Source organism: Scleropages formosus, chromosome 2 (assembly GCF_900964775.1).
Source record: "Scleropages formosus chromosome 2, fSclFor1.1, whole genome shotgun sequence".
Taxonomy (NCBI): domain Eukaryota; kingdom Metazoa; phylum Chordata; class Actinopteri; order Osteoglossiformes; family Osteoglossidae; genus Scleropages; species Scleropages formosus.
The window spans coordinates 16,916,520-16,944,084 of record NC_041807.1 but is presented as its reverse complement, the minus strand read 5'-3'; the positions used below and the strand labels follow the sequence as shown (position 1 = coordinate 16,944,084).

At 48.6% G+C, this 27,565-nt stretch overlaps 1 protein-coding gene and 1 non-coding gene across 2 annotated transcripts in view; both read right to left on the bottom strand.

Moving 5' to 3' along the window:
- The window catches only part of kcnq1.2 (potassium voltage-gated channel, KQT-like subfamily, member 1.2), a 119,871-nt gene extending 93,683 nt beyond the window's left edge, over window positions 1–26,188 (bottom strand). Inside the window, exons 1-12 of the mRNA XM_018747162.2 lie at window positions 25,818–26,188; window positions 21,046–21,136; window positions 14,896–15,022; window positions 14,612–14,690; window positions 14,328–14,424; window positions 12,309–12,449; window positions 9,023–9,133; window positions 8,613–8,708; window positions 6,837–6,965; window positions 6,275–6,437; window positions 1,418–1,468; window positions 1,134–1,248 (exon numbers count right to left, since the gene is read on the bottom strand). Coding sequence (XP_018602678.2) covers window positions 1,134–1,248; window positions 1,418–1,468; window positions 6,275–6,437; window positions 6,837–6,965; window positions 8,613–8,708; window positions 9,023–9,133; window positions 12,309–12,449; window positions 14,328–14,424; window positions 14,612–14,690; window positions 14,896–15,022; window positions 21,046–21,136; window positions 25,818–26,188 — 1,571 coding nt within the window. The remainder of the gene's footprint in view (window positions 1–1,133; window positions 1,249–1,417; window positions 1,469–6,274; window positions 6,438–6,836; window positions 6,966–8,612; window positions 8,709–9,022; window positions 9,134–12,308; window positions 12,450–14,327; window positions 14,425–14,611; window positions 14,691–14,895; window positions 15,023–21,045; window positions 21,137–25,817) is intronic.
- Window positions 23,582–23,653, bottom strand: trnag-ucc (transfer RNA glycine (anticodon UCC)). The gene has a single exon. It is a non-coding gene; the product is annotated as a tRNA-Gly (tRNA).
- Window positions 26,189–27,565: the final 1,377 nt, after the last annotated feature.

Here is a 27,565-nt window from a genome sequence, read left to right as displayed (position 1 = left end):
AAGCATAGTTATCAGTGAAGAACTTTCAGACTGACAAGCTGTACAGTAGGTGCCAAAATGGGGCTTTTAACACCTGCAAGACATGTGCTAGAATTTACCACTGACCTTTTATTTCAGATAAACCACTATTTGAGTCCCTCTGGTTTATTTGAGAGCTTATAAAAAGCTATAAAGACATAACTTTACAAGTCTGGAGCCTGGAGCCTTGAGCCTAAGAAGAAACATATCAACAGAAGATGTCCTATGAAACCAGACCCCGCTTTGACTCCAGCAGGAAGGAACTCTACAAGAGATGTGGATGTTGCCCTGCGCTATTAAATTCGTAATTAAGTATAAAAAAATATGCGCGAGTGTGACAAGAAAAAATGCAACATGCAAAAGTCAGTCAATGGCAAATATCCGTGAAGACCAGAAGCGGCTCGCTATTTGGTCCTACTAATTTTAAATTACCTATTTGAATGAAAAAGATCCATGGAATACTTGAGAAACTGGAAAGTTAAAAATAATCAGTTTAAGCCATCAGACAAGGAAACAAGAAAAATAAGAAAAAAATAAAAAATGACTCTGAAGAGTTCTGGTTCCATTTAGTAGCATGACACATTCAAATTGGACATTTTCATGCAGTCATCATTAAATTAAAGCCTTCTGGTCTCTGAATGTAATTCATAACTATGGAACTTGGAGACTCCACTTTGCCCATGTTACCCCATAGCAGAAAGAGCACACAACCCAGAGGCTACCATTAACCTAGAGTCTCACACCTATTAGGGATTCCTGGGTATTTGGCCTTTCCTTCTTTGTATTCTTTGTGTTTTTAAAGACTCTGATAGTTGAATATGCACTACTATACTGTTTCTCCTTGTTTCTCTTCTGCAAACCATTCAGACCTGAGGAGGGAGATGCTGCCCATAGAATCTTGAGGTCTGAGAGCACACAGCCCCTATCTCTTCCATCTACCTCTAAGCCACTGATTTGGAACACCAGAAGAAGTGACTGAAGACCAAAAAAGACTTCAATTAAACAATAGAGAGGTGAGGTAGAACCAAAGCCATCATATAAATCGACTCTGGAGGCCAGGGGTCCCACATCCCTGTTCTAACATGAGCTCCTGAGGAACAGAGGTATGGACTCACTCAGATGTGCCTGTCACCAGGGGAGATGTCACATCCTCTGCAACAAAGTCCACCTCATCTACAAAGCTGTTGGTCCTCGAGACATCTAGGGAGGGAACATCCAGGCTCTTTTTGACTGTGAAAATAAAAGCAAAAGCGAAATTGTCAAAATACAACCCATGTACTGTGCTTACTGTAATGTGAGCCTCTAAAACTTTACAGTATTGGTTTTCTTTCAAAATTTTATTCAGGTGCAGAGACCCTCAAGAGAAAAGACAGGGCAGGGTAAAATCCTGGGATCCTACCTGGAGAAGCAGGACAGCTGAGAGACAAGGGTGGCCATGGCTGTTGATGACCTGTCACAGTCCAAACATGAAACGACGAACACAGCAAACATGGCAGAAAAAGAGAAGGACCAGGCGTTAGTGACACAAAAGAGGAACATGGTGAGGGGTTTACTGAACTTCAGTCAATACAGTAAACACATGTGTTTTAATAAGGTGTATTTCCAAACACCTGAATAAACATGTTACAATATTTAACAGTTATTGAAGGATTTTTTATGCAGACCGAGACTACAGAATCAAAAGACAGGAAGAGCAGGTCAAGGGCTCAGTGAAACAATGTGATGATTGTTTATGGCTGGTCTAATCCAACATTTCCTCGATCCTGGCCCAGGTGTCTACTCCTGTACATCCTGTCTCAGGCTTCTCTTCATCTGGAGGGGAAAACCATCCAGTTGCAGCAAGGAGCGAAGCTGCTAACATCCGAGAGAGGAGACTCACTTTCCACTCACTTTCAGCTCGACGTGCTTGGTGACAAGGTGAAACGTGCCATTCCAGCCTAATAAAAATGACAGGTAGCAGCTCCGTGCCATACATGTCAACAGAAACTCAGGCGAGTCTTTTTAAGAAAGGCCAGTGATGGATGTTGTCTGCACATTTCCACAGAGCTATGACATTCTTGTTCCAAAGCCATTGGCCATGACGTTTCCTCCTCAAAAGTGGCCAGTTCCTTGTCACCAGTGTTGCACTGACTTGCTGCCATTCCAAATGGGGGCACAGCGCCAAGAAAAACAGCCCAGGAGCCGAACGCAATGGAACAAGACGGAAGCAGCCAGGCCGTCGCTCCGCGATAGACAGAACTCCACCAGTGGCCTTTGCGTCTCAATGTCGTAAAAACATTTGTTGCTGTAGTGAAGGGCAGAACAGCATTGACTCTATGGGCTGAAACACCAAAATAGGAAATCTCTTCAAAACGAGCTTTCGATGAAAATGACTTACTAATACCATTGTGTCTACCCGTGTACGCTCCTTCAACTGAGAATAACTTGCGTGACATGACAGTGGACTGCACTCTATCTACTGCCTAAAAACAAATGTACATTTTGGATGGATGGATGGATGGATGGGACTGAGAAGCAAAGGTTGAACATTTAACCCCTGAGAGCTTTCTGTGCTTAGAGACCTCATCCAAAACTGGGTAGACTGTTATGATTGTTCATAAAGCAGTTGTAAAATATACACAATCAGAACATATCCCAAGATTTAAAAGATAGGTTTCATTGAGGCAGGAAAGTGTAAAGAACATCACCATCTTAAAGAATACCTTTACAGCTCAACCTAACCACACACTGTTGTATTCTAGCTTAGTTACATAACTTCCTCATTTCTTCAGATACCATCATTACCCATCATGCCAGTTGTGCAAGGGTAATGCAACGTATGAAGTTCATTGACCAAATGGCTCTTAATAGACTGTACAAGAAACATACATGGCTTGTCTTGGGTCTAGAGGCTTGTTTGAAGTTCAAAGATCTATTGACATCAGCTCCTTTGCAATGTCTTCTGTAGGCTCCCTACATGTCACCAATTAGGCCCCAAGTGAGATCCTGCTTTATCCCTGTAGCTGTCTAGTAACACCCATTCACTGGAGTCATCGGGTTTACCGCCATGCAGCAGGGAAGCAAGAGAAGAGCTTGTTAGCCTCCAGCGATTCAGGGAGTACATGCACGTACACACATGACCGCCTGTTGCTGTTTATGTGACCTTTCACGAGAAGACAAAGTTCCTGTTTCTTCCAAGGGACGATGGCTCTAGAGCCGTAGACAAAGAGGGTTAAAGTTTCACAAGATTTGGCAGCTTATGGTGTGAGGCCATCTAATTTAATACAGTAAATGTTATTTCATGCAGGCAATCCCTAAAATGTTAACGACATTGGGAAGCAAATACAGGGGTAGGAACTGTGATGAGCAGCCATGCCACCATCACTATCAGGAGAGAAATTTGGTGCTTTCATTACAGATCTTTCTCTGCACTTATTGGCCCTTTAATAACTTTCTTCAGCCTTATAAAATCCATCCACCCATCCTCGATTATAGTTTTTCTAAAGCAGGGTCACAGTGGTATGCAGTCTTTCTGGAGACAGTTTGGCGCAAGGTACACCCTGAATGGGGTACCAGTCCATTGCAGGACAATCACACACAATCACTCATTCATATGTTTGCACAAAGGGCAATTTAGAGTCAGCAGTTGAGCAGAAACACACTTCTTCAGACTGTGGGTGGAAAGGTTCATGAACACAGGAAGAACATGCAAACTCCACACACGGTGGCCCTGATTCAAACCCACATCTGAACCCACAGCACAGGAGTTACGACACACCAGTGCTACCTACTGTGCCACCTGTTAAAAAATCAAACTCAAACCAAAATCTTGTAATTTTGACAGAGAACCGAAACAAAACTATTTTAGATCTAATGCGAGCTCACTGTTCATTTCAAGGGGGTAAAAAATAGAGAACAAAATACAATTCTGGCTATTTTTAGAAACATACTTGGGATAAACCACAGAACATTTTTTCCTGCTATTTCACATTCGAATAGGAAGACACAAAGCCCAGAAAAGGCTGGACTCGTTTCTCTGGTAGATATTCATCATGCTGTCAATCGGCAAGGGCCGCAGCTTCGACAAGTCGAGCAACAATAAGCGGTACACATGACCTGAAATCACCACTGCTGACTAATGACTTCCATGTGGCCCTTACTGGATGCATGTGGCATCAATCTCGCGCACGCAGGGCTGTTTGAGGGCCCTGTTCTCGCAGAGATTAAAAACCCTCATAAACAACCGACAACACCACGCTCTCCGCCAGCTCCTTGGGGAGCGGAGCTGCGATGCACCTGGGGGGCAGCCTCTGTGAAACACCGCAGTGTACCCTGGGCTCCTGTGGTAAACCAAGATTCTCTCAGGGGATCTCTCCAAATTGCAAACTTTACTTTCCGCGTCTCCATCTACAGCCCGGGTGAGAGAGCAGAGCCCCTCTGACCTTAAACCGACCCTCAGATCCTCTGAGGAGAGGACATGTCCATTCCTGGACACATGGACGCCTTTCTGCGCAGCACCAGGCGAATGAAGCGAGAAGAGAAAGGGGTTAACGGCAGTTCTTCAGTTCTCCAGAATCCCGCTGCTCTGCTCTGGTCTTTCTGCCACACGCTCAATCGCCAAACCTGCCAACATTCCGCCCTCCTCCACCCTTCCCCTTAACCCTCCAAGTCCCAGAGGTTTAGACTTATCGTGTAAAATATTTTTTCACTGCACTGATGACTTTTCAGTATGTCAAAAGTGTTCATCTGCATGACATCACCTCTTGGTTATAAAAAGCACTGGCTCACCAAGTCTGGCTCCAAATGAAGAAAGGTTTCAATACCGCGATAATTCGTTTTAAATGATTGCTCACACAGGGGTGTGTTGGCGCAGCGGGTTTGGCCGGGTCCTACTCTCTGGCAGGTCTGGGGTTCGAGTCCTGCTTGGGGTGCCTTGCGACAGACTGGCATCCCCGTCCTGTGTCCCCTCCAGCCTTGCGCCCTGTGTTGCCGGGTTAGGCTCCGGTTCGCCTTGGGACAAGCGGCTTCAGACTATGTGTGTGTGATTGATCACGTGACATAATGTGCTTAAGGTTATGAAATGACATTGACACTGGTGACCATTCTTGCATCAGGCCTCGAAGCATCATATTCTTTCAAACACCTACAAGCAAACCACCCTTTTTTTTCCACAAAAAAAGCAAAGGCAGGTTGATGTGCAGGAAACTGCAGAACCTCCCCATGTCAGATCAAATAGATGCAATCACACAATTATACATGCAGAAATCTGAACCCAGGGGAGCAAAGTGTGAAGATTTATTTACTGGCTGCATGGACAGTTCTGGAAGTAATAGTGATACATAGTGGTACATCCTAAAGTGTTTCCATACCATTTTGAGGTTCCTCTCGCATAAATAGGTGTACAGCTGTTTAAAAGTGTCGCCATGACAACAGAAAGCAGCAGACAGCCACTTCCTTTAACGAATCCCATTAAAAAACATGAGGTCCTATAGAAAAAGAATAGAACCCCATTCTGAAGCTCGTTCAAGCACATCGCTATCCTTCACCGTCAGCACCGTTCCCTTCCAGAATTTCCTTGTGTCTGACACGCAACTTGGCTCGGCGTTTAATCCAACACAACAGCTTACAGGGCAGCCACAGCATGTCTCACGATCGGTAGAAATAATACTGACTTTTCTCTTATTTATTTGCACTTCATTTTACTTGATTCCATTTCATGATTTCAATGGGGAACGCAATACGAAAAATAGAAAAATTTAAAAAATTAAAATATAACTTGGGTTTGATGATGATAAGCTCACGGGTGTTATCCGCCACAACCTTTCTCCCATGCTCTCTGTGCGACGCCCGCCTCCCTCTAGGTCCTTCAGCCCCCGCACACTCCAAGAAAAATGCGTTTGCTCCGTTTTCCTTGGATTTCTGCAGCTACACATACTGCAGGCTTATCCTTTTCCTTATCGTCCAACGTCAGTCAAATATTCAAAATAAAACGTCGCAACTTGCCGGGAGAAAGCGGAGTTAGAACTGCTCTTCCTTTGTTTTTGGGGAGCATATTTGTTTAAAGTCAGGAACTTGGCACCGTGGCCTTTATTACATGTACATTACCACAGACTAAATAAAAACTAAAATATCCGCTAGCAAAAAAGTGACTAATGGAAATTTTTTTTTAACCTATCTGGCAACTAATACATCTCAGCGTACAATTACGATCTGGCCGGCTATATAGGATTATTGCGCTACGTTCGAGTATGTGAGGCTGATATTGAGACTCCGTTACCTGAGGATTCGTCCAGGTATAAAGAGGCCTCCTTCTTCGCGTCCGCACTGTCCGCGTGCTCAAACGTGATTTGCGGCACGGACAGGGCTTGCTCTCCAGAGACAGCGGGACCCAGGAAGCCATTGTCACGAGGGAACTTGGGCTTCTTCCTGCAGCGCTTGCTCTGAACGTCAAGTGGGACAGAGTCAAATTCCGAGTCTTTCCGGCACGCGAGCGGCACAGGGCAGAGAACACGGGACAGAACGAAGAACCGATGTGGTGAAACTCGCCGTTACTTCTCCGGGCAAAAAAAATTGCATCCCACTGACTAACCGTCCAAATGTCCTGAGGGGTTATTAAAGAGTAAGGCCTCAGTCTGTGGTTGGTCACTATTCAAAATATTTTAACACCAAGGTAAGAAAAAAACTTTTCTCCTATAGACATTCAGGTCTGCTGCTGTACAAGACCGGTTTGGAACCGGTTCATAAAGGGGGTAACCGAGAACAGGGGGTGGTTGAGACGTACGCGGTGGGGTACGACACAGACGAGGCGACGGTGCACGAAGGAGGATCGCATTGTTTACCAGTTTCCTGAAGTTCTCTCTGCCGCCTTCGGCAGCCATGGCAGGAACGCGGTCGACGGTCAGCTCGTACATCGCCCACGTGGCAGGGCAGCCTTCAGGGGACTCCGCAGCGTAGCAGCGCCACAGCGTCTAGTTCGGGGAGAAAGGCGGCGTCACTCGCCTCCGGCGCGGTCCCTCACCCTACAAGGCTACCGAGGGTCACGGGCTCCGAACACAACCTTGCGCGTTTGATTCGAGCGGGACGTGTGCAAAACTGAGCCATCACGTCGTAATTGCGCGGTGCAGCCGGCGTCCCTCCGTGACCCTTCCGCGACAGCAAAAGGCTGATGCTCTCGGTCTTGTCGCTTCCCCGGAGGCGCCGACCAGCTCAAAGCGCCCTTTGTAGCCCCACGCTCCCTCACCAACACGTACAATATTTGCCTGTCGTCTCTGACAGGGAGGATACAGCGCCTCACCTTTTCCTGGACAGAGACCGATTGCTCAGACTGTTTGGATTTCGCTGCTTTCGTAAAATACGTTGGCATGGACTGTGGAGAACAAAGAAAGCCCTCTGGACATGCAATCTGCCAGTTTTTAACAGCACTGGGTGTGTTTATACAAAAACCCCAGACAGCATAATGTAACTTTACTAACTAAATATAGGCAGAACTAAATGAGTGCATGAAATAGTGGGCGGCACAGCGGTGCGGCAGGTAGCGCTGTCGCCTCACGGTGCTCGGACTGTTTGGGCACGGGTTCCAATACAGCTCAGTCTGTGTAAAATGTGGACTTTCTCCCCGTGTCTGTATGGGTTTCGTTCCACAGGTCAAACATGCACACACACACATTTTCAGAACCGCTTGCCCCATACAGGGTCACGGGGAACCGGAGCCTACCCGGCAACACAGGGCATAACGCCAGAGGAGGAAGGGGACACACCCAGGATGGGACGCCAGTCCGCCACCCCAAGCAGGACTCGAACCCCAGACCCACCGGAGAGCAGGACTGCGGCCCAACCCACTGCGCCATCGCGCCCCCTGGCTGACCATGGGTTTTGGTTAATTGCTGACTTTAAATTGTCCAGAGAGTGTGAACATGTGCATGTGTGGCTGCACTGAGGAGGACTGGCATCTCGTTCAGGGTGTAACCCTCCTGGAATAGAGCCCAGTGACTCCAGGATAGGCTCTGGACTGCTGTGACTCTGACAAGGACAAGTGGTTAACAAAAGCAAATGAGTAAGTTAGCAAGTATCAACTAAGGTCTACAAGTTCATCTACGATGTTTTCCATCACAATGTTTTCCACCATGGGGGATGCGGTGACGCAGTGGGTCGGACCGGGTCCTGCTCTCTGGTGGGTCTGGGGTTCGAATCCCGCTTGGGGTGCCTTGTGATGGACTGGCGTCCCATCCTGGGTGTGTCCCCTCCCCCTCCAGCCTTATGCCCTGTGTTACCGGGTTAGGCTCCGGCTCCCCGCGACCCTGTATGGGACAAGCGGTTCAGGTTGTGTGTGTGTGTGTGTGTGTGTGTGTGTGTGTTTTCCACCATTCCCCTGACCGTATGGGCCTGTATGAGACTCAGTATCTTTCTCAGCTGTGTACTGCAATGGACACTAGGTGACTTTACTAAAAACACAGATGGGTTCATAACAAGCGGCAACTATTTATAGCGCTTCAAACAGATGATGGATTTTGCAGTGCTGAAGCTACACACCCTGAGACCATCTCAACGAGTGCAGCTTCTGACTACTGGAGGCCGCGGTAGAGAGCGTGTGGAACCCCGTCTCCACGTCCCTGTACCTGGATGAGAGAGGCTGCGGCAGGGATCTGTCTGTTGAAGTGCTTCTGCCTCTGCTTCTGCTGCACCTTCAGAGCAAAGCCTGAACCCAAAATCCCCTGGAAGCAGACAGATGTGGGTTGGGCCTGCGTTAGGGTAGAATGATCGTACTTGCACGCGTCAATGTCCAAACCTCTACCCTCCACCGACACGTAAACACACGCACATTATTGTTCATCTATCTTAGCGGGGAATTTTACACCGACTCCTGCTTTAATGCGATCATTCCATAACTCCACCCCAGTCAAATCTGAAAACATATAAAACTGTATCACAATCCAAACACATGCATTTTTATTTATTTCTTATTTTTTCAAGCTGATAATAGAAAGAAACAGAAATAGAAAAGAATGGAAAAAAAACAGGTCATTACCGCCGGCAGAGCGAAGAAGGAGATGGCAAATACGCTGAAGCAGGATGCGATGGTCTTTCCAATCCATGTCTGAGGGACCTTGTCCCCGTAGCCGATGGTTGTCACCGTCACCTAGAGAAAACGTGTGTAAATATCGAAGATTTGGCTCTGGGCTCTCGGTGTTCACTCTCCGAGTTTACAAGTTCCAGGTCCGTCAAGGACCACAGAAAGCGTTGCAGGAGCTCTGCTTGACCCAAACGGGAACCGCTTCAACAAAGACAACCGGAGAACATTCGAACTCACTACACGCTGCTAACTCTGAAGAATTTTTTTCTCCCGTTTCAAAGTTCATCAGGCACTTTGACGGGGTCTGTCCGAAGTGCTTTCACGGGTCCTTCACGACGGAACCAGATTACCATGGATTATAAATATTTGTCTGCATTGGTAGATCCACTCCATATTTGTCACTACTCTAAGCGTCTTTACAACGCATTCCACCAGGGTACAATTGGCTATTGAGCCTTGATGAACACAGGCCCACCACAAATACAGGGGCATAAAAGCTGGTGTTAAGGGGGAGCATTCATGTATGCGTGCCATCCCCCAGCGCACCAGCACGGCCTCAAATGAGCCGATTTTGACACATTCAGGCGGCACTTGGCCTACAGTAAGTGCCTTTGGAACCTACGCCCAACCTGCCCTGAATGGAGACAATGGGGGGAGGGTGATCTAAGGTGCGACGCTTGGAGAGTCTTTTCAGTGAGTGTAAAAGGATTTAAATCCTCATCCACAGATCAGCAACTAACCAAATGTGGGACATGTCGTGTGGAGTGGGCCACTCGAGGAGACTCAACCTGCCCCAAGGCCCGTATTCTACGTGTGTGGCAAGACCAGGATGGGTCAAAAGCTGCTGCTCACCCCTCCCCCAGCCCTCCGTTGCTTTTTCTCCCTGTTAAACAATAACTGCAGCCACGGTCGACAGCTGTAAAACCAAGCTGTATTCCACACCGCCTCGTCATGCCTAAAGCTTCTAAATATTCAGTTTTTCCGCAAAAATGACAGTGCAGCGCCAGATCAAACACAGGGTCCTTTAATGACCTCCATCTGCTTTGATTGTTCTAGTGGACGGCGGGGCAGCAACTCATAGGTTGGCGTACTTCGGCCCTGCAGCTGGGAGCTGCACCTGCAAACCCGGAGCTGGGAAAAACAAGTCGGCGGCGCTCGGCGTAGCAGCGGTTTGCTTCCCCCTGCTCCCCGAGACACACACGCACTGCGGCAATCGCCTGCCTCACTCCTTCCTAAATCAGTGTTACATTCCCAGAAAATGAAAAGAAGCCCCTTTAGGATTTTTTTTTTTTTTTTTGGTGAACTAGCACAGGCAAACAAGTTCATTATTTTGCAACGCGGCGCGGATGAGGGACCAAAGATCTTCAAATCTTTATGACCCGAACAACAAATCCAACACTTAAAGGCTTAATTAAAGGAACTGACACATTATTATACAGCGTTTAAAAGTCTTTCAACCAAAACCAGAGCTGTGAAAGAGGGTTATTGCCACTCTTTTGAAACACGAACCCCGCGTACGCAAATGGCATCAGTTTTCAAAACCCGGGGACGTTTAACTGAACGGGCTTAATTAACTGAACTGTGGAGCGAGACCAGGGAAGGATCAAACGGCAACTTAGCGAGGGAAGCAGCAGCCTCTTGCCTCTTTGTGTGTGCCTGTGACACCCGGGAATCATGAATAGCCCCGCGCCGGCATTGCGACGTTCTGTTGAGCACCGGCCCCATTGTCCACCCGCACATTCACACCGTTCCTCACTTCCCGCTTCAGCAATGACCTAGACAATAACCCAGCCCTGGGATATCTCATACGGAACATTCTGGTGAAAGTTGCCTTCTCCGTAACACTGCTTCTCCACAAATGCCCTTTGTAACTAACTGCGCACACTGCTTGGCGAAAAACAATATCTCATATTATTTGGTCTCATTAAAGTCTTTGGACATTGAAACAAACAGGCAATAGCGGACTTGGCTGAGGTCACTGATGATAAGGAACTCCGCTTGCATCTTAATCACAGCAACAATGGGTACATCCTTTTCAAGGCTAGGGATAGAAGGGGAGGACAGAATGTTCTGGAGGCACTCCATTTATGTGGTTGCCATAAGTCAGCATCAATGGCAGCAACCATTCTAGGTATTATTGTATGTTTTTATCGTTGCATGGTTTTACAGAAGGGCGGCAAGGTGGTGCAGTGGATTTAGCAAGGTCCTGCTCTGTGGTGGGTCTGGAGTTCGCGTCCCGCTTGGGGTGCCTTGTGATGGACTGGCGTCCCGTCCTGGGTGAGTCCCCTTCCCCTCCAGCCCTGTGCCCTGTGTTGTCGGGTTAGGCTCCGGTTCGCCGCAGCCTGGCTCAGGACAAGCGGTTGTAGGCAGCGTGTGTGTTTTTATAGAAGAGGGAGTGCAGTCTCAGAGCTCGACCAAGAACAGTTGGACAGGGTTCGGCATTAACGGCTGAGACAAGTAATTTGCTTAAATTTTCATAGTCGGACAGGCAGAATCATTCCATTGCCTGTCCAATGGGCAGAAGGGAAATAAATTAAGGTAAAATATTAAGAAATTCAATGCAGAACAACACCGGCATCGTATTAAAGAAGTTGCGTGACATCACTAATTGTGTTGCCTGCACTTTGTTTTAAAATAAGTCTTTTCACTAGAAAACTCCCAAATTTGTCAAGAATGGAGTAAAATAGCTCAATAGTTTACTATGTTGGGCAATTTCTTTATGTTTACGACTTTTCGTACCTATGCTACCTTTCCATGATCGGCTCACTTTGATTACAATTTTTACAAGGACATTTTAACCCTGGGCATTTACTTTTGTCTTTCCGATACTTTTCCAAAAGTGAACATGCGCAAAATTTGACGGGACAGGTTAAACTAGAAAATATACCTGTCTGATGGGCAACCAGACAGAAAAAAATAATGTCAAGCTCTGGCGGGCTTTAGTTCCACTACACTCTCCCTTCCCCAGTGGAACTTTTTTGTTTTCCTCTCCTCAGTTGCCATTTGGCTTTCATAACTACTGTTGGCAATTTCGATTCAGGCTTTGATCGAACTTTTGATTCAGTTACTTTTGTGTTTTGGTTTTCTTTTCTCACTTCTGTGTCACTGTTGCTCAGTCTTCCGATGCTTTGCATCGCTGTGCTGAGAAGGGTGCTTCATAAACACGAGTTGAACTGAACTGATGGAACCATTGCTGCAGTACAGCGTCCTTTTCTCCACTTCTCACGTGACAGGTTCTTACCACACCCCACCACAGGGCGTCCGCATAGGTGGAGAAGCCAGTCTTGCCCTCCTCATCTACCGCATCCTTTTCAGCCAGGTATACGAAGTAGGAAGAGAAGATAAGGCCCAAGAAACCAATGTACAGTGTGGTTATCAGCTCCTGCAATAAAAACAGAAACACCCACCTATGCAGTGTATTACACAGCACAGAAGTTTATAAACTGACAGGAAATAACAACGATTTAAAAGAAATTGAGTACAAATTAGTAGAGCAGTAAATGAGTAAAAAAATCGGAAACAACACAAGGATGTTTGATAAACAAAGAAAACCACATCACTGTAAAACAGAAAAAGCTCATTTCTCAGTGTGGCTTGTAAATTACTGAAACCATAGTTTATAAACAATGCTACCTGAATTAGTTATACGCACTACTGGGTCTTGGAAATATTGATGTTTTACACTGAAAGTGTGTATAAAAAAGCATTTAGTATGGAATGCCATGCTTATGGTCCACATCGATTAATTGCAGTTTTTGATTAGTGTCTCTTTCCCCAAGTTCATTCTAAGAAAGCGTGGCTTAGGATAGTAAAAAATTATATAACTATGACATCAGTGAAATGCTAACTTGTCCAATGAATGGCTTCATATGAGTTATTGTTCTTAACACAAGCCCAGGGACTGTCTGCGATAACTAACAAAGGTTTTGAATGAAGGAGCTCCAAATATACCCCGACACACATCCCACTGAGAAACTCTAAGCTTGTCCCGCTCACCTCTGCCTTCAGATCACTCACTTTAGAAGACAAACAAAGAAATTATTTAACATTAATTTTTTTCAGGCAAAAATTTGCTGATAATATGAACCACGTGAGACGGGAAGGTTCAGGTTTGAACATGTGCTCCCTCAGAACAGATTCTGCTTGTCATAAACACTTTTTTTCCCAGGTGCATTCGAAGTCTGTAGAACCTCTGCGGGCAAGCAGAGCCTTAAAAGGCAAGGCTCATTTCCCATGAGAATGCTGCTTTTCCTTATGGTGGGGTCTGGGGGGATCAAATGGGATCACGAATAGAGTTTGCTCATTGACGGTTCACCGAAGCGCAATGAGCAAAACGGTCCGTTATGAATGGGGATCAGTATCTCCTGTGCCTTATAAAGTCATGACTGGGCCACTGTGGTTCAAGCAAGGATGGGGGAGGGAGCTCCCCAGGTGACCACACGTTCACATTCCGCCCCCACGGGGGACATGGTGCGCTAATCTCCCCAACAGAGGCGCACGTCAGGGGAAGGAGCCTGCCTCCCGCTTAGAGAGAGTCTGACAGGTACATCCCTCATGTGGAACAAACCAGCTGCAATTTGTCCCGTCGGATTTCCAGAAATCCATAATGGTTACTGGGGAAGAACAACACGCCGATTTGGAAAAACACGAACGCAGTCACTCTGACTAATCTGCAGGATTAGTGTAATCTTCAAGGTCGTTCTTTCAAAACGTTCCCATTGAGATACGTTACCAGAAGATTCAGGATTTCAGTAAATACCACAAAGGTAAGCTTTAAGTGTTTATAAACAGCTGACCCCATAACATCTCTTGAATAACTGAAATTTTTATTTAGGTCAATTACATAATCAGCTGTTTAAGAAAAATACACACAGATGCAAACACCTAATGTCTATTTATCTACCTACTGACCTAGAAGTAGGTATTTGCATCTGTGGGTAATTTTAAAAAAATAGTTGATTACACAATTTAAACATATACATGCATGAATATACATAGTCATCTGTTGACCAGCAGTATAACAGGGCAGTAGTTAATGCAGCAGCTACGGACGTGGATTCGTTACCTTGATCCCAATATCAAGTAACACTATAAATTGGCCCAGTAAACAACCAACTGTATAAATGGCTCAAATTGCATGATGCATCCTATTCTTCTCCCTGTTGCAACGTATCAGCTATGAAATCCATGCAGCTGGAATAATAATAACAGTAAATGAGGGATGGTTATATGCGAAATTAAACTCTACGACATGACTTACTTGTCTATGAATAAAAACTACAGATCCCAGAAGCCTCCAGGTGCCCCCCTGTCGGTCCACATGCAGCATACGTAGAATCTGCAGGAATCGTATACCCCTGAAGGCATAAAAGGAAAAGACAAATGACCATTGCACACTACAGATGCCAGATGCTTCTTCTTCTGCTTCACTGTATGCTTTCAAATGTACTGTAACAGATCTGCATCTGTTATTTTCATAGGCTCTGTGTTACTTTAACACCGGCTGTATTAACGCTGTCTGTTATTTTATGACGCCGGCTGTACCTGATGGCTGAAGTCGCAAACACCTGTCCATTGGAGCCCACGCTCAGGACAATGACCGAGGCAACGACTATGATCAAGTCTGTAAGACGAAAAACGTGTGAAGATGGAAACATCCAGTTGAACAAAACTTCATTTAAATCACATTCGTAACGATTTGAAAAGGAAGGAACTTATATGTCATGACTAATGATCCAGACCAAAGTAAGCTAAGGAAGATGTAATTTCTCTCAAATCACACCTGCATTCGTCTCCGTGGAACACGGAAGGTGGACTGCGGGACTCACCTATGATACAGATGGGTTTCCTGGCAAAGCGAAGTCGGCCCTTGATGCCCACATATTTGCTGCGGCATCCCGCTGACCACAAGCGGACCACGTACTCCGCACCGAAAAACACCACCAGAACAATCTCCTGCGGGATCCAAGAGAGAGGCGGGATGGTGAACAGACAGTGAAAACAGAGTGGTTCTTACCTCCATGTCCCCCACCTGAACCCTCTGTCCGGGGATATGTCCGCTGAGGTTGGGTTATGACTTCACGATCAATACCGTCACCTCCTCCAAGGCCAGACAGCTCTGTCTACAACATCACACTGCATCACAGAGGGACAATTCGTGTCAAGTCACGGAAAGTGCTCAGTGTCCTGGCCAGAGCACCTACTCCACCAGGACAAATAAGAGCTCCCCCCCTACAGAGACAGACGCTGCCGATCGTGTCAAAACAGTCATGATAAAGTTTTTGATCTTGAGCCCCAGCAATAATTTTTCAGAACTGGCGGTGGGGCTGACAGATGAGGCGACTTAAGATTCCAAAAAGAGGTGGTGGTGGGGGTTAATGCTCAAGGTGGGCTCACAAAAACAAGCGTCGATAACATCTCCTGCGGCTGGGAAACTTTAATCTGATTCATCACCCGGGCCGTTTGAGTCATTTCCACGGTACGATTTGGCACCGTCACGTAAACACCTAAAGAGCAGGAGGGCTCACCCCACCATGGAGTCCTGCACATACTTGTCAGGCTGTCAAGGCGTCCTCATCGTCACCAAGACATCGTAACCCCCGGAGGCTCACCTCCCCCCCCGGGCCACGGGATTTAAGGGCTCTCGCACCACCCGTCTTTTCATCTCCTCATTTGTCATCCTTGACAGCATGCAGAGATTGCAGAAACCGCCGGTGGTGGAACTCAGCCCTACCTCGGATCGCCCACCCGCTCAAAAAGCCTGGAGTGGACCACGGGACAAGCCCTGTCAAGCTCAACCTCACGCACCGCCAATCTAAGGGGCACAGCTCTGGGGTCGTTCTTCTGGCAATCTGGAGCCATCGTAATAAACTGCAACTGACCGGACAAACAAACATTGGTGGGTGGCCGTTCCGCCGCTTGCTTGGACTGGCCAGCCTCCGCATCGCTCCATGAAAATGAACACGGACGCCTAAGCTGCGGTAACGCGGCTCGGGGTGCGAAGTTACAGGCGACTGTCATTTTGCTACAACGGCACGGGTCACGCCGGTTCGCCGGCACGGAGGCCAAACCTGAACGACTTAACTCAGCATATGCCCGCAGGTATATAAATGGGGGCAAACAGGCTCGTGATGATTTGCAGCGAGCCCGAACTCGCCGGCGCTGCGCTAATCCCCTTTTCCTCCTACTGTCACACGTAGCGGCGCACGTGAAAAGCAACACACGCTAGAAAGTGTTTGCCTGCTGGAAAACCACAGCTCCGGAAAGCTCACCCCTGACAGTCCCAGTATGCCCATCCTTTTGTAGAGGAGAGGGGATATGCGGAGCTGAGCCGCCGTGTGCCGCATGATGCCCCGCTCACCTTCCGCAGATGCGGCACCATCTGGGCAAACAGTACCACAGCAGATCCAGTGAGCGCTGGAGAACTGAGCAAACATGCGTTCTGTAAACGGTCCATCTAGGCGACGGAGCCAGGGCGCACTGGAGAACGGCAACCAAACATTACATTTACATTTATTCATTTAGATGTTTTTCTCCAGTGTGATTGTGGCATGTGGGAAGACAAAGCACACACACACATACAGAACAGATGACTATCCCACCGTGCCACCTAATGCATTACCTTTGCCATATATGGAACATCAGATGCACACCCACACGTACACCTGGTTACCAGCATTGCACCCTAACACAAACACCTAGTTGCCATGACTCCCCAATGGATGGCCCTGCTTTGACAGTGAGAGGACTGGCTGGGGACTGAGAGTGGCCACCCGTAGGATTCCCCGGCACAATGTCCAGCTGAAGAGTTTCTCAATGAAGGCTGCTGAATCCAGAAACCCTGAGTTGGCATCCTCTTGTCTGGTGAACCAGGCCTTTTGTCACAGCAACGTATGACTCTGGGTCAACAAAAGTGCATTTCGCCAACAGATAAAGAGATGCAGACGCACATTTTTCAGTTAGTTTGTCCAATACCGCAGTTTTTACCAGCGTATATTAGACTAGCCACATACAGTAGAACACAGACCGTGGCAAATTATATAAAGCATGTTTACGGAGCATATAGGAGATCAGTAAAGAAGTAGGTCTGGAAGAGATGGGTTCTGAGGGCCTTCTTGGAGGTTGAGGGGGATTCAGCAGCTCCGAGGGACAGAGGGAGCTGAAAGCCCCATGTCGGAGGCAGAGTTGAGATCTCTCCGACTTTCAATTTCAGACATTCAAATGTGGGACCTCCAGGTAGGCAGAGGGTGGAGGAAGGGACTGATCAAGTCCTGTACGTGCTGGGCTCCAGATCCCAGCTACAGGAAGTCAGTCCTTGCCTTGTGGAGAGAGGTTGAGCTATGAGCTCCTCAGGGATGGGGTCACACTAAACAGATCAACACTTCTAGCTATGGGTTGTTTAGGTATGAACTGCTCGTACACGGAGGGTGAGGGAAATTAGAAGAAACATGAAGAGGTCAAAGTCATAAAAACTACACAGGAAGCATCTTAAAATCTTTAAATTGGTCCCCTGTACAAAGCTGTGTAACGATTGTTAAAACAGCTTGAAAGAAGAAACTAGCTGAGCTAGTGGACAGCCTTAGGGGCAGAACACTAAATCTGCTGAAGAACATTTCAGCTACTGAGAGTATTGCAGGCCAGGAGTGTGAATAACCGCGGTAAAAAAACACGCTCCTGGTCAACGGGCTGACTAGAGTTGGTGAAGTCCATCATGCGGTCAACAGCCCGCACAGGTCAGGGATGTTACAGCCCTCTCATGTGGCATGATCCTAAGGTGACGGTGACGTGCTACTCGTGAGCAGCTGTCTAAGCGGGGGAGGGGCGGTGTGGGGTGGGATGGGATGGTGTGTGGTGGTGGGGGGTGTGTGTGTGTGTCGGGGGGGGGGTCCTAAATGAACTCATGGAAGCTGCCCTTAGAAAACAAACATCCTCCATCAGCACCATTCTCTCTGCTGTCCAAAACAAGCAGGCTTCTTCACTTCATGCACGTCAGCGCACCCTCCCTCCGAAAGTATAATCCACACACACACACACACACACACACACACACACACACACACATACACACGCAGGTGTGGAGAAAATGAAAAAGAGAAAGTTCAGAAAAACAACTGGAATCCATCAGGGGCTACCGTAAGCACTTCTTCCCGACAAGGCCTGTTCCCTGCCAGCCCAATGTCAGTGTGTGTGTGTGTGTGTGTGTGTGTGTGTGTGTGTGTGTGTGTGTGAGTAACAGACAGGCGGCTTCCAGGGAGCTCAGCCAGCGTGAAAATAAATGAATATGTTGAGCGGTAAGTCCTGGAAAGGCTATCTTGGCCAAAAAAGTTTACAGAACACCGCGTGCATTCCCGCTCTCAGCACACTGAGTCAAAATCCGTCGACCGGGGAGCAGCGTGTGCCCAGAGGAGTGTGTGTGTGTGTGTGTGTGTGTGTGTGTGTGTGTGTGTGTGTGTGTGTGTGCGCGTGCATGGAGGGGGAGCAGAGGTACACAGTTTTCGGCACCACAGACCTCAAGGGAGGAATTCTGTTAGGCCCGATGGCTGGTCCCCTTCAGCCCAGACCAAGCCCCCCCCCCCCCGCAGATACACACCTGTTCATGTTCAGCATCAGGGTACAGTTCTGCCTATAAAGAACGGTTCTGGCTCAGTGTAGTGGAATGATCTCCCTCTACCCCTCAGAACTGCTGAATCCCATCCTCTCGACATTGAAGAAAGGTTTCAAAACAGCTCTCTTTGAAACCCACTTTTCTCCTAATCTTGTATATGCTCCATGAAGTTGCACTAAATCATCTGTTCTAATAAAAAAAAATAAATAAATAGCACTCTCTACCAATTCTATATGCAAAAAGCGTGTAATGTATGCTGACCAAATGGTGGTATTAGACTAGTTGGCTGTACTTCGAGAATTGCGTGTCTGTGTCCGTTGGTGAAAAGCACTTTTGTTAACTTCGTCTACGACCGGCTGTACGTCGCTTTGGGGAAAAGCTTGTGCTAAATGAATAAATGTACACGTAAGTACGTGAGGTAAGAGTGACTCAGAGTAATTCCTACTACTGTCACGCGCTACGTTTACACCTACATTTATTCATTCAGCTGACACGTCTCCCCAAAGCGGCTTACGGTGTTAAGCTATTTACAGTGATTTATCCACTTATACAGTTGGGTAATTTTCACTGCAGCACTTCAGGGTGAGTAAGATCTGGGTCAAAAGCTGGCTGCTCTAACCGGTACGCCGCCTGCTGCCCCACAGGAGAGTCGCCGCTGGACTGACACGGCCGCGACGGCACGAGCGGCCAGCTGCGGCTGCCGCCGTTGGAAGAGTCCCCGAGGAACCCTCCGGAACAAAAGTACAAACACGTTGACGATAACAATGTGGAAAGGTGCTTTTTCTCAGGGGAAAGGGAGCGGAACGATCTGCTGTAGGTCCGGCCGAAGCAAAGGTACCGAGGCCAAAAGTGGCACTCCTGGAGAAACCCATCCAGAAGGGGAATAAAGGTACCGGCAAACCCGTTCTAAGGAAATGTCGGTCTCCTCTTGTTTCACCTATACAAAAAAAAAGAGCTGCCGCTGAACACATAAAAACAACTTTTTTTTTTTTTTTTTGTATCATGTCCCTGGTGTTCCGGAAAAAAAAGAAAACTTCAAGAAATTGTCTTGAAGTTCGTCGGAAAGCGGGAACCTTTCCGAGTTCCTCAACCCGCATGAAATCTGAAGGGGCTCCGGAAAAGGCCGACCGTTGACCGCATGTGCCGTAGTAACAGTTTGCCGCATCACACCTCAGTAAGCGATTCCTAACCTCGCTTAGCCCGAAAGGACACACGTCTTTCACGTGGACTGAGAAATTTCTCATCATTCGCTATTGACAACCTGCTCTGTTCCGAACGTGACGTGAAGAGTGGCAGCCGGCGTCGCCCACTTGATCGAGTCTCAATCGGGCCGCGATCAAGCGATTCTCTGATGCGGCTGAAGCCCGCAGCCGTGCTGTCGAGGTGAAGTCTGAGCGCCCCCATGTGGATCCCCGCAGCACTGCGGCAATACTGCCCTATCGGACGTCAAAACGCATCTTCATTTTTCATTATTGTTAACCTTGCGGACCGGGTTCTGCTCTCCGGTGGGTCTGGGGTTCGAGTCCCACTTGGGGTGCCTTGCGACAGACTGGCATCCCGTCCTGGGTGCGTCTCCTCCCCCTCCGGCCTTATGCTCTGAGTTGCTGGGTAAGGCTCCGGTTCCCCGCGACCCCGTATGGGACAAGCGGTACAGAAAGTGTGTGTGCGTTAACCCTGTGCCGACACATTTGCCCAAGGCGACTTACGGCGTTAGGTATGCCGTACTAAACCGAGCCACCGTCAATCATTTACATATTTATACACCTAGGGCGTTCATTGCACCGAGCAATCCATGGTAAGTACCTTGATCAGGGCTCCCGCGGTAGGAGAGGGATTCGAACCCGCGTTCTTCGACCGCAAGGCAACAACCGCTTTTTACTTCCACGCTGCCTGCTTCCGAAAACTCTCCACGTCGCGCGTGACCACACACAGCTACGCTCAATAAAGGCTTTGTGCTGTAAAATCCGTGCGAAAGGGTCTTGCGCTTCCCTTCGACACGAGCGTCTCCGGCAGCTGCGGTTCCGAACAGTTACGCGGCCGAGTACCTTACCGGTCGTCCGCGGTCACGCTTCGGTCGCTCGCCAGCGCAAAACAAGGACCTTGGGCCGCAAGCTGGGCAGCGTGGCACGGCAAGGACCGTCTTCTTCACTCTTACCGTACTGCACAGTGCTCGTACCGAGTGTGTTACGTCGGCAGGTGTACGAGAGAACAAATTACTGCAAGTGTTCTGGTGCCATTTACACTGTATCTAGCACTGTAAATCACCTTGGATAAAGGTAATCACTGTAAGTCCCTTTGGAGGAAACCGTCTGTCGGGTGAACGAATGTGAATTTATGAGAGGAAAACACAGCCATTCTGCCATGTGACTCGTACCATCCAAAAGAGGGTCCCGGTGGCGAAGACGGCATACTGCTCGATGGTGGAGAGCACGCTGAAGAGGAGGCAGATCAGCACCATCAGGAACCTGTCGGTCGAAAGAGAACGGTCAGAGCAGGCGGCCGTACGGACCGAAGGCGCGCGAGGCCCGTCGCGCTGGCACTGATTGAGAGCTCTTCTCACGGATCACTGTTCCTCGCGTACGGACCTATGCGGAACACGTTACACATGTGGACGCGTGTGCAGAGGAGGTACAGCCACTCCGATGCTGCTATGTCCCGTGTGCCTGCACTGGTCCCCCAGATCCTCTCTGTCCCATCCTTTAATACAGCCTGAAACTTTAGGGTTAGGGTTAGGGTTAGGGTTAGCCTAACCCTAACCCTCAACTTATCAGCATCTTCTTAAAAACAAAAGGCAGTTCTGTGTAGAAGTTAGAGCAGCATTTTAGATTCTAGAACTCGCTTCTGCAGGCGAATATGACAATAATATAATAAAATAATTAAAAACAAGGGGGTGTGGTGGTGCAGCGGGTTTGGCCGGGTCCTGCTCTCTGGTGGGTCGGGGGTTCGAGTCCCGCTTGGGGGGCTTTGTGATGGACTGGCGTCCCGTCCTGGGTGCGTGTCCCACCCCTCCAGCCTTGTGCCTTGTGTTGCCGGATTAGGCTCCGGCTCGCCGCGATCCCGCTCGGGACAAGCGGTTTCAGCCGGTGCGTGTGAGTAAGACATGAGAATCAAAACTGAGTAGTAATGTCACGAAGAGTAAAAAAGGAAGTACACTCTTTCTTATATTACTATTAATTTTTTACTACTAATGCAATAAAGAGTGAATAATAAAATTATATATACAAAAAAAAAAAAAAAACAACATGATGGATAGTTTTTTGGACGTGTAAATACATAATGCACAGGCAGCGGTTGGAGTTGATGAGCGGTAGTGTCCAGTGACTGTGTGTCGAGGGGATGTCAACACAGCCCAGAGGGAAACGGGAGTAATTGGGGTATCACTCCTCGGCGTCTCTGATATCCAACCCCGAAGCCCTGTCCGAAGGCGCTGTGTTTCCTGGCAGACGCGCACCGCTGCCGATAAATGGCACGGACACTCATTCCGCAGCATTTAACACAGCTGCTTTACGTTCGGGGTTTACTTTTTCATGCATCTGCCGGACACTCGCCATCGTAGGCGCACGCTCACAACCGCATCCCTTTGGCGTTCGGGGCGCGCTACGGGCAGATGGGTGGAGATTAAGAACAGCTTGTAAGGACGGAGGAGATCTATGATCAAAACGGCCCATTCTGTTCGGCCCAGGAGATTACGGGAGGGGAAAAACGCTCCTTCACGCCGAAAATGATGATCGCATCATTTGCAGATGCTGTGTGACTCTCTCTGACCACAAGCCCAGCTCTGCGTGGCGATAAACCAGCTGCACATCCCGGTATCACGATGCCTCATCCACACACACTGGCTGGGGTTGTTCGCCCCAGGTGGGGTCGCAGGCGTTGGGTGCAGGGCACACTAAGGATGGGACGCCAGTCCATTGCAGGGCACCCCAAGCAGGACTCGAACCCCAGACCCACCGGAGGGTGGCACCCAGCCAGGCTCACTGTGCCAATGCCTCATCCACATTCCATCTATTTATTTAACTAACTTTCCATAAAAACACTTCATAACAACCCCCCATTTAGACAACGGGGCAATTTCTACTGCATCAGTTCACAGTAAGATGCTCTTTCAAGAGCATCGCACTAGAAGGTGGGACTCAAACCTACATCCCTTGAGTCCAAGGTTAACAGTTCTAACCACTGCACCAAAAAGTCATTAAAGGGAAAAGGAGGGATGGTGAATTTAACCACTTATTGCTGTAAGTTCTCTGTAAAAAATGTGTTATGTTTATTTAGTGTGAGTATTTTATTCAGCTTTATGGTGATCGGTGTTTCTGAGCAACGTGTCAATATGCGGTAGCATCAGTCACACAGTAGCACCATGGCAACCGGCCAGTGACCGTCCATCTGAAGTTGCAGAGCTACCGTGGTAAGTGTTCTTATTAAGGGTTTCAGGAATCTTAGAGACTCGGCGCATGGTTTTGATTCAGATGATCCCTCATGCAGCGTATTTTTATGGTTAGTCTATCGGGAATCGTGTTTCGATGCAGCATGACAGATTTCAAAGCATTCATGCAATACTCTAAATACTTTTATATCTTGAAACAGAGATGATGAATGAATCTTCCGTAAGCAGTGACAGCTCCGGGTTGCTAGAACGCGTTAGTTGTCCTGCCGTAGAAATCTTGATCCGGGAAGAAAAACGTCACCGGCTGCAAAAAAAAGCAATATTAACGGTAACGTTACATTCGCGTATGTTCGGTTTTCCCGGATCGCAGATGGAGGCACAACAAGCAAGAAGTTGGCAAACTGTGAAGATTCGTGCATGAGGCAACAACGAAACAAAAAGCATTTATTTTTATTCATTTAGTGTCAACTGTAAAGTGATCGTTCGGTATATAGGAGAACTGCAATGGGGAAAAAAAGAACCCGCATGCGTTGGCCGGGAATCGAACCCGGGTCAACTGCTTGGAAGGCAGCTATGCTAACCACTATACCACCAACGCTGTGCTTGTAAAGGAGGCTGCTCTGGAAGCCTGTAAGCCACCCGTATGGAAATAAACCATTTTACTGACACTAATTACGCCGGAACCACAGCTGGTTGCGCATAGAAGACGACAACTTTGTTTAGCGTGACAGAGAGCAGGAAACCACATTCCCGGCCCACGCCGACACTCTTCTTCTCGCCACACTCATCATCAGAACTCAAGCGCTACTCAACACTGCACTGCGCCCTGCTGCTCGGCCTCACAGGAAGTAATCCCTACAGTTACAGTTCCATACGTACATAGGGTAGTGGATAGAACTGCGGCGTTTGGGTTCAGATCCCACCTACTACTGTCGTACCCTCGATCAAGGAATTTACTCTAAATTGCTCTAGTAAAAATTACCAAGATTTATATTTGGGTAAATAACTGTAGGTACTTTAAGCTTGGGGAGGGGGTGGTGCGGTGATACAATGGGTTTGGCCAGGGCCTGCTGCGTGGTGGGTCCGGGGTTCGAGTCCTGCTTGGGGTGCCTTGCCGTGGACTGGCGTCCCATCCTTGGTGTGTCCTCTCCTGCCCTGGGTTTGGCTCTGGCTCGTCAGGACAAGCGGTTGTCAACTGTGTGTGTGTATACGTACTTTAAGCTTATAAATCCCCAAATGAGTGTGTGACCATATGTCTGTGTGTTACCTTACTGTTCTACAGTTGATCTCCCAACTTTTTCGACAATAATCATTTCAACAACCCCCAGGCACTTTCGAGAAGAATTTCCATAGTTTGAACGGCCGGGTTTAAAACCCGCGAAACATCTTGAGGTGTGGCGTGAGGAGCGGGACCGGAGGCGAGCGCACAGCGAGGCGACCCCGCGTCCGGCAGGAAGCGCGGAACAGGGTCGCTGACGGCTGAGAGTTACTTAAAGAAGCGAAGCCGAAGGGCCGCGAGGCAGCCTGCGCTCCACGGGTATTCACGGCGTGGAAACGTTATAGCCTCAATTACCGCCCGAGCAGATCATCTGAAACCCAAAGCGAAAACTTAACAAAAACACACGGAGGCCTCATTCAGGCGCTTTTTCCCTCTTCACGGTGGCCTGCTGCCAAATTTCCAGAGCATCAATTAATGAAACAAAAGAGCCGAGACTTTCGAGGCCCCACCTCTGTCGCAGAGAGCCCCGGAAAAGTGTCCGTTACAGCAAAGAACCTTCTGCCAATAATAAGAGATATTTTTTAAACCGAGCGCTGCCGGCATGTACGAGGGCGGTCGGGGGTTTCGCATCGAAAGAGCCTCGTCACCATGAACTGTGATTTTTACGGGGTAAACGGCAAACTAGCGGTAAGTAGTCTGTGGTCACAGACCTGAAGCTTGTGTCTTTGCGGAGACGAGCTCACCTGATGTCCGTCAGCCCTCGGTGTCCGCAGTTAAATATAAAATTACATATTGAAAATGATTTTGGGGGCGCGGTGGTGCAGTGGGTCGGACCGGGTCCTGCTCTCCAATGGGTCTGGGGTTCGAGTCCCGCTTGGGGTGCCTTGCGGCGAACTGGCGTCCCGTCCTGGGTGTGTCCCCTCCCCCTCCGGCCTTATGCCCTGTGTTGCCGGGTAGGCTCCAGTTCCCCGCGACCCTGTCTGGGACAAGCGGTTCTGAAAATGTGTGTGTGTGTGTGTGTGTGTGTGTGTGTGTGTAGTTTTATAGAGTTAATGTACAAGACTGAATATTTTCAGTGCAGTAGAATGTGTTCTTACAGAGCGCTCTTCTCAGAAGTCGCACCAGGGGCCAAATGAGGTTTTCGCATAATAATCCAGAATTACAGTTCTGACACATATAAATAAATAGTAGAGGAAGCCAGCTGGCAGCAGTGGGGAAGAGCACAGAAAGTCTTCTATGATCTCAAGCTGTGGGCTGAGAAACTCAACAAGGACTACCGTCCATCGCGGACCTCCTCGACAGGTTCGTCCTCCCACGAGCACGCGAGATGCGATGGAATGGAACTGACAACCCCATGACCGCTTCTTCCGCTGCTCCTGTTAGCTGAACGCACGACGGATTCGCCCTCAACGACTTTCACGACCTCGGTCTCGATACACCACCGGAAGGACTGCATGAACGCTAAACCCACGCCTCCGGGTGCTGGGAGATGCTGGGAGGCGTTAGAGCGTCGGTCAGAGAAGACGTTCGCGGTCTTACTCACACTGAGAAGTGGTAGAGGAAGCACTTTCGTCCGCTGGGCCTCTCCAGGAAGTTGTACACGTTGCCCTGCATGCTCATGTCGGCGCGGCGGGGGTACGGCAGGTGCTTCGGAGAGCGGGCTCCGAGCCGCGGGCCCGGCGAAGGCGAGCTGGAGGCGGAGGGGCCCGCGACGCGCGACGCTGCCCCCTTTATGTCCGCTTTGAGGCCGCTGCGAGCGCCTGATCCATTATTCACCGCGGAGTCCTGTTCCAGTGAAACAGGAGAGTAGCGCGCGCTCCCGGAGACCCCCCCGGGGCGGGCGTGGCTGTTGGACCCCTGGAGTCCGGAGCCCCTGCACAGTAGGTACATGGGATGGCCCCTCCTGTCCACCATGCCCTGGCAAGCGCCTGCTTGCGGCCACGCCTCAGCGAACACGGAGACAAGGTCGGGCTGAACGTCTCGAGGACTTAACCGCCGGTCTCATCCGCACCAGGGGGATGGTGGAGAGGAGCGCCTCGGTCCAGCGGAGTCCTCCAGGGAGCTGGAGCCAAGGTCAGCGGTGTCGTCGCACATCGAGATAGGCGCGAGTGTAACTTCCGCCCTCCGCGGACGACACCTCGGGCTGGAAAGAAGTGTCACCACGTTGCGTAACGGCATTAGCGACTCCCTCGCTCATGAACACGACCGCAGTCGTCTGACCTCACGACATCCTCCGCGCTAGGCATCTGAACACAGAAAAAAGCCATCACCAGTAGGCTTGAACTTTATGTTTTCGGTTCATATTTCGCATTTATGTCGCGGTGTGCGTTCAGGTCCGGCCGGTCGTAGGAAATAAACCGGTGGGACTATAATAAAGAGCAAAGCGTATCTAATTACGCACACGCTCGGTATCATTTGGGTAAATAGGGTCTGTAGGTGATGAATTCTAGAAAGAAGTGTAGAACCTGCGATAATAACCTGGAATAATTTGGTCAAACAGGGCGCCCAATATTGGATGGGAGCACCACGTCAAAGGGTTGACTTACCAATCATTTTTACACTCTACATAAGGTACGCAAGGCCAAGTGGAGTTTTGCCAGGGCCTAAAGCGATTTAAATGGAATTGAACACGCCGAAACGATTGGACCAAGGTGCATTTCTGACGCGGAGACGTTAAAGCGAATAACGTACCATGGTGCTCACGTTCGACTAACAGTAAGCATTTAAATCTAAAAAGGTACAAAGCGTCTGCGTACTGTTAACATTTTAATTCGGTGGGCTTTAAAATCAAAACTGACATAACAGGAAGCCAAATTAAAGTTGCGGACGGAAGAAGGGGTAAACGGTAGCGCGGGTGTGGTATTTACCGCAGCCTCACCTAACACCGTGATCCCTGGGGATGAGAAGTGACACTTGACCGGAGACGGGTGACGTGTTTTCCTGCATTTATTCCATCGCATTAAAAGGTTGAATGACCATGAGAAAAGAAAAATGCCTTAAAAATAAAAAAGTCACGATGGGTTCCAGACCAACTGGGTCAGGGTCAGGGTTAGGGTTAGGGTTAGGAAAATCACATTTACACAGTGACATTACAATTATAAACACATTTCTCATGAAGGAGACAGCTGGTGTCTTGGTTTGCTGGATCTTTTATGCATAATTTGCAACAACGTTCTCAAATGTCAATCTATAAAAACCGGATATTAAAAATCAGCGTTAAGCGAATAAGGGGTGAGCTGACAATAGTGGTAATTAAAAAAATGAACTGACCTTATTGCACGAGATTCTGTC